General features: G+C 37.7%; 1 protein-coding gene across 1 annotated transcript; it reads right to left on the minus strand.

The window, feature by feature from the left end:
- Positions 1–295: 295 nt before the first annotated feature.
- On the minus strand, positions 296–1,234 carry LOC101643048 (olfactory receptor 6C74-like). The gene has a single exon (XM_004716906.3). It carries the CDS (start codon positions 1,232–1,234, stop codon positions 296–298), a length of 939 nt encoding a protein of 312 aa, XP_004716963.1.
- Between the last annotated feature and the right edge of the window lie 6,621 nt (positions 1,235–7,855).

Below are 7,855 nucleotides of genomic sequence, written 5' to 3' on the forward strand. Positions count from 1 at the left end.
TCAAATTTTCATTAAAGAATAGTAGTTCTAAGTATGTTGAAACTTATCACAAATATTTATAAATATAGGATGGTGAGATGAGGCAAAGAACTCTAATGGAGGGGAGAAAGAATGAAAGAAATGAAATGAAACAAAATTCTATTTTATGAGAAAGAAAAGCTTGAATAGAGATACATATGGATATCACAGAAATGGAAAGGAGAAAAGGGGAGATGTTTAAAGCTACATATAGGTAATCTACATTATTTCAGGATTCACATTGCATGTCCTTTCTTTACTGCAACAATCCATTCATTCATTCATTTGAAATTGAGGCAATCCTGTGCATCATATTTATAAAGGCTTTTTTCACTTGTTGATTTCTTAGAGTGTAGATGAAAGGGTTCAAAAGTGGGGCGACGGAGGTATTGAGCACTGAAATTCCCTTGGAAAATGACACATTCTCCTTGACTGAGGGCTTAACATACATGAAGATGCAACTGCCATATGAGATAGAGATCACAATCATGTGAGAAGAACATGTCGAAAACGCCTTTTTCCTCTGACTAGTTGAAGGAATTTTGAAAATCGTACGGGCAATGTAGGCATATGATATTAACACCATTACCAACGTGACCAAGAGTGTCACTAAAGCCAGGATGAAAGCCATTGTCTCAAGGAGCCGCGTGTCTGTGCAGGAGATCTGCAGGAGGGGAGTCGTGTCACAGTAAAAATGATCAATGATGTTGGAGGCACAGAAGTCAAGGTCAAGACCCATGACGAGTGGTGGAAAGATAACAAGGAACCCAGCAAGCCAACAGCTGAGGACAAGCTGTGTGCAAATTTTGCTGTTCATGATGGTTGTATAATGTAAGGGCTTGCAGATGGCCACATAGCGGTCATAAGACATAGCTGCCAGTAGGTAAAATTCAGATGCTCCCAGAAGGAAGGCAAAAAACAATTGAGCAGCACAGCAGTTATAGGAAATAGTGTTGTCTCCAGTTGCCATGCTAGCCAGCAGTTTAGGGATGCATGTAGTTGTATAAGAAATTTCAAGGAGAGAAAAATTCCGAAGGAAAAAGTACATGGGGGTCTTGAGGTGAGCATCTAGCAGAGTGAGTGTGATGATGATCAGATTGCCAGTGATGCTGAGCATGTAGGTGAGAAGCAAGAAAATAAATAAAACAATTTTCAATTGTGGGTCATCAGTCAAACCTGTCAGGACAAACATGATCACTTTTGTATGGTTTCCCATTACAGTCCTCTGACTTTTATCAGCTCTGAAGAGGAAAGAAAGGAAAAGAGAGAGAGAAACAACAATAACAACAACTATTGAAACAACGCTGACCCCAAGAAAGAACTAAGGCCATAACTAGTCTTTATGTGAAAGTCAGCAAAGCAATATTTCAGATAGAATGATAGTCAATAGTTTTTACAAATGGTGATGCTGGCAAGAAAAATAATTTTTGTATCCAAAGTACCTGAACATAGTATCAAATTATGTTCTGATTCTATCAGGTGGTATAGTCGTTAAGCGGTGGGCTGTGATCACAAGGTCCGTGCTTTGAAGCCACCAACGGCTGCTGGGCGAAAAGACAGAGCTTTCCCCTCATATGAAGAGTTATGGTGTTGGAATCTCACGGAGGCAATTCTACCCTGTCCTGTAGGGTCACTATGGATTGGCAAGGCTCGATGGCAGTGAGTTGTTTGTTTGTTTTTTAATCAGATAAGAATTTGTGTGATTATAAACATTTTATGAGCATAGTGGTCCTTATAAAGCATGGGAGAAACGTTTTTATTTCTTGAAAAAATGTATGAATTGGTATGACATGACATTTTCTGATCAATTAATGAAATTTCCATACAGAAGACAAAATTATACCTGTCACTAAAATTGTATCAGGCAAAATTTTCATTTAAACACACACACACACACACACACACAAAGTCCTAATATTAATGAAGGCTAGCACACATGTACCATTTTACTCAACTAATCAACATCAAGTGTTTGATTATTGTTTCATTACTTTCAAGGCTAATTACATTCTACTTTGTTATTCTTCAATGTTGTTAAGACTATTCCAAATAACTGAAACTACATATGATGGGGTAAAACTAAACTATTGGGTTTTCTTGGCTATAATCTTTATGGGAACAAATGGCCAGCATTTTCTTTCCTAGGAGCCTCTGGTGAACTCAAACCACCACCCTTTCTTCCTGCAGCAAAATGCTCAACAATCTCCCCCAGGACTCTCAGCCTGATTTTAGAATAATGAATATAAGGCTTGGGCTTCTTTTATTTGCTCTTCTGTTCGTTTGATCCTTTCATCTCTGTGTCTTTTACCACCCTCTTCACATCCTCCCTCAGCACAAAATCAGCAGGAGTAATTCTCCAGTGTTGGTGTGGATGCCAAGGAAAAAGAAAGTGCTTATGAACTGGTATGATGAGCAAAAAAGAACAGAAAGAAAACAAAAACGCTGTATAGAACGTGAGAGGACTAAAGCTTTTTAATAGAGCAATGAGCTCAAGAGGAATAACAAATGTATTATTAGAACTATGCAAAATAACAAGTATAAACTGACAAGGAGGAGACTTTTTAGAACTCTATTGTCTCTACTTGCTACTGTTCCTTACACTTACCTTCATGATCTTCATCCACAGTACAGACTGAGCAAGTGAACGAATTGGATTACCATGACCTAAAAGAGAAGACACAGTAATTGGTAAAATTTAAAGTCATGGTGAATCTCTGAGATAAGTGCTAAGACAAATTTTAGTAGAAATCTATTTCCCTGCTATAATCAGAATGTTCAAATGTCCAATTAGTGGGTAATTAAACTAGTATTTACAGCAACTACTCTTACCACCTGACATATATTGAGTCACAGTGAGGTTAAGAAACAAAATTATTCAGCTTAAAGCAGCTAGTAAATTTGAGAGTAGGGGCTGAGATTCAATACATTGTTTTGTTGAAATTAAAAAGTTTAGTACAAGCAATTATAGGTCAAAGTATAGTGGTTTTTCTCAACAACAACAACAAAAAATTAATGGTATTTCTAAGGAAAATTCCCTTCCTATGTATCTTCATCACAAAACACATTAACTCTATAACATAAAGTCACAAAAGAACACATAAATGTCTTTACTATAATTCAGAGGAGGATACAGGAGAAAAAGCTGGATTCTAAGGTCACAGAGAAAGATGAAGACATAAGGCAAAATATTCAAGGTCTTCCTTGGGAAAAAGCCCCTGAAGGGAAACAGCTAAGTAACTAATCCAGAGTCACCACGTCGATTCTGAGGCTGAGTGAAAAGGCACATGAATTATTTTGTAAGAAACAACAATTAGAGTTCTGCTATCAAAGTATGTGTTTTAATAATGTAGCTATGGTAGTGTCAAGAAATTACTTATTTTTTCTGAATATTTTTTGCATATGCAGGCATTTATAAAGCAATCTATTATAATATTTTTCCCATTGATACAAATTATCTCAAGAACACACATATGTGGTGGTACAAGTTGGCCTGGTAACCAAAGGCTGCAGTTTAAACCCACCCATCACTCCCTGGGAGAGAGAGGAGCTCATCTGCTGCCACAGAGATTGACAGCCTGGAGAGCCATATCAAGGGTCACGAGGAGCCAGACCTGACTACGGTGGTAGGTAAGGTTAGGTACATCTAATACACCTAAATCAGAGTTTGATCATGTTAAATAATGACTTTGTCCAATTTCAATAATCATATACACTAAGTCTCACATATAAGATATTCATATCATGAAACCATCATATTGTAAAACCCAAAATTATCAGACTTATGTTGTTAACTTTGTTAGATATTATGAACACTTAATGAGTTTTAAAACTTAAAATTATTTCAATGCTGTTACCATAGCATGTCATCTACCATTTTTCCATATTAAAACTGAAATGTTGAAAGGAAAAATATTTAACACTTGCATGATTAAAATAATAAACAGAAGTGGGTTAGAAATGTATATAGCAGAAATATCTTGATGTTTCAGAAACATTTACGTTTTCGTGTTTTGAGTAATCAATTAATCTGTCAAATAGATTTAAAATACCAAGAAGTTTTCTTTCAGATGGCCTACGCACACACATTTTCAGAGACAAAATCATCTGTACTGTGATACTTACCTCTTCGGTCATTGTGATGAACAGAACAGCTGCCCATTCATTAGCTTTATTTATCTCTGCAGGGATCTCCCCATACCACAATACTTAATTTTTTATTTTATTATTCTTGTTTATTACCTTAATCTGGTAATCTTGAAAATGTTTTCTCAGTGATTTCACTGTAGATGTTTGAGATAGTGTTAAAATTTACTTATTTATATATGGACTACTTCTCTAATATCACCCACAGTGATATGTAAATGTTAATCAACTCTTGAATCCATGGAGTATTCATGTTCTCTGTGCCATGAAGGAAAATATCTGAAGATTATGATGAATTCTCAAGGGTAGCTGAGATCCAAGGATGCAAATTCTCACTAGACTACCAATTTGTGTGGAATAAAAATGCTCTTTGCAAGCATTAACCATTTCAGATGTGTGTATGTGTTTACCCTTCTTTAAATTTAGCTCTAGATCATTCAGTATAGATTGCTCCCATATGTCTGCCTTCTGACACCAGGTTTTGAAATCCCACAGACATTGATATTAATTTGGGAGCAAAAGGAAGCAACATTATTTTAGATTGGAATATAAAACAACCTAACATATTTGAAACTGGGAGTGCCTGCTGAGGAAAATCATAACGAGGAGCTTTCTAAATTGCTTTTCAGGTTTCATTGTTCGTTTATAAAGTACAAATTGAAAGTGGGGTTAGTTCATTTCCATGGTACACATGTTACTTATATCATGTTAGACAAAAGCATGACTTTATTATGGTCTTTGTTTCATAACTCTGTGTGTTTAAAGAGTTATGGACAGGTGTCAAGTTGTCCAGGAGTGGTCTCTGGTGGCTCATGATCATACTGGCTAGACCATCCTCAGCAAGGGTAGAGATGGAGCCCAGCCTATCAAGGGAGTCTCAGCCTGATGGCACCTCCTTGGACATGTAGCCTTTCTTTGTATAACAGAAAGGACCCAAGCAGAGTCTCAGTAGCTTTAGCCTTTAACTTTGTACTGGTGCTTTTTTAAAAAAAAATCATTTTATTGGGGGCTCATACAACTCTTATCACAATCCATACATCCATTCATTGTGTCAAGCACATTTGTACATTGGTTGCCCTCATCATTTTCAAAACATTTGCTTTCTACCTGAGCCCTTGGTATCAGCTCCTCATTTTCCCCCTCCCTCCCCACCACCCCCTCCTTCATGAAACCTTGGTAATTTATAAATTATGATTATTTTTTCATGTCTTACACAGTCCGACTTCTCCCTTCACCCACTTTTCTGTTGTCCATCCCCCAGGGAGGGCGTTATATGTAGATCCTTGTAATCAGTTCCCCCTTTCTACCCCACCTTCACTCCACCCTACTGGTATCACCACTCTCAGCTCTGGTCCTGAGGGGTTCATCTGTCCTGGATTCCCTGTGTTTCCAGTTCCTATCTGTACCAGATTTGTGACCGGAGGAAGTACACTGGTACAGATAGGAACCGGAACTTATCTTTATCAGATTCCTTAATCTCCTGCTGTGTTGCCTGCCAATCCCAGGAGTTGAGAGTGGACCACCAATAGTGGATTCATTCAGTTGACTGTAGGTATATATTACTTCTGCATTAACCAGGCTGGACCTCCTCCATGTTGCTCTGCTTTCTTTTAATCAGTTTCTACAAGTCACAAGATGCCTGACTTGAACCAGACTGAATTTACATATATCTCAACTGTGTAAGCCATTTCTTGATATAAATCTCTGTTAGTCCGGGTTGACTAGAGAAACAAATCCATCGACACTCATATGTGTATAAGAAAGAGTTTTATATAAAAGAGCAATTGCATATTGAGAAAACATCCCAACCCAGTCCAGATCAAGTCTATAAGTCCAATAATTGTCCATATGTCCAATACCAATCCATAAAGTCCTCTTCAGACTCATGAAACACATGCAATGACATTGAATGCAGGAAAATCACAGGCCATTGGGTGGAAAGTCTTGTGGATCCAGTGGCAGTGTAAGCATCTCAGCTCTGGCTCCTTCAGCTCCAGGGCATGAGCATAGTTCTGTGTGTCTTGTCAGCAGAAATGTCTCCCAGGGAGTGAGCTTGTGTCCTGCCTCCAGTGAGCTATTTATCTCCTCAGTGCCGCCAAATGAGGTCATCAAGCTGCTACCTTACTGACACCCCAAGCTGCTACCTTCCTCCTCTCTTAATAGTCTCAAACTGACAACAGATTATGTAAGTTCCACAATCTCTTTCTATATACAAACCTATCCAATTGTCACTAATTTTGCTTCTCTGAAGAGCCTAGTCTAATACAATGAGGCAGACATCATTGTTTATTGTATTCTAATTTTCTACGCCATCAGCATGTGTCCTATTTCTGGATGTTATTATTATCTCTGTCTGGTGATTATGTATGGTTAAAAGGGTTATATACAGGTGTCAAGTTGACAATATGTGGTCTGTGATGGTTAATGTCTGAGACAATAGAAATGTTGTCTATAAACTATAAACCACTTGCTATTGGCAGAATTCTGATTCATGACATCCCTATTTACCAGTATATCAGATTAGAACAACATTCTATAGGATACTCAAAGACTCTTTTTAATTTTTTTTTAAAGTAGGATCTGTAGTGGCCTAATGGGTTATCCATTGGGCTGCTAAAAGCAAGGTCAGTTGTTTGAATCTACCAGCTAGTATGAAGGAGAAAGGTGGAACTTTTACTCCTGTAAGAAACTTAGTCTTGAAAACCCACTGGAGAAATTCTACTCTGTTCTATAGAGTCGCTATGAATCAGAATCAACTCAATGCCCATGAGTTTGCTCTGAGTTTTTTGTTTTCATTTTTTTAATGGAGATGCCCAGGCCTTTCCTCTGTAGTGTCTCTAAGTGAAATCTAACATCCAACCTTTCAATTAGCCACTAACCTTTTGAACCAACATGATACTTTAACGTTAACAAAATTAAACTAAAACATACTAGGCTCACTTATGGTTAGTCTGTCACTTCAATGGGTTAGATAATATGTCTAATCTGGAACTGTTCTTACGTGAAAGCGTCATCTAGATGGAATCTTGAATATTCAAAATATGTATGTGTAAACATTTCACCATTGTGTAATGATTTTTTACTTTTTCACCATTTCTGTCATGACTATTGTCTAGGAAGTATCCTGGCAGAGATGACTCCTTTCTGAGAACAGCTATTGCCAATTAACAAGCTGCCTGACCTAAGTGATGGATCAAGAAATGAAGCGGATTTTATTGGTCCCTTGTGCAGTAGTTTTAATGGCCAGAGATGCAATGTTATCAAAGTACAAATGGTCAGAAGGACTGAACATAGCACATACATTAGTTTCAAGGGCCATAATAATGTGGCCGGAGTCGTCTGATGAGTAAGCTGAAAATTCTTCAACAGTGGTAAGGTTCTGCCTGAGCACTAAGAGGTGGGGGATTAGATCTTCCTTTGTAATCAATGTTTCAGGTTCCAGTGGGAGCAACTTCTTGCAACATGGCTTCCTTTATTGAAATCAGAAAAATCCTGTCTACTTTTGATTCTGTATTACAGGCACTGACAATGAACAGTTAGCTCCTATGGGTTCCCTCAGCTTCACTGTCAAACCATTGCCGAACCAAAGTCCATGCATTTAAGGAGACTTTTGAATTGGGGGCTCCAAAGTTAGTAGCATGGCTTCAGACCATGTAGTGAAAGACAATTTCTTAAAGAGATAGCTGTCTTTTTT

The sequence above is a fragment of the Echinops telfairi genome, unplaced genomic scaffold (genome assembly GCF_000313985.2).
Source record: "Echinops telfairi isolate 266 unplaced genomic scaffold, ASM31398v2 ScPeMD7_7404;HRSCAF=8442, whole genome shotgun sequence".
Taxonomy (NCBI): domain Eukaryota; kingdom Metazoa; phylum Chordata; class Mammalia; order Afrosoricida; family Tenrecidae; genus Echinops; species Echinops telfairi.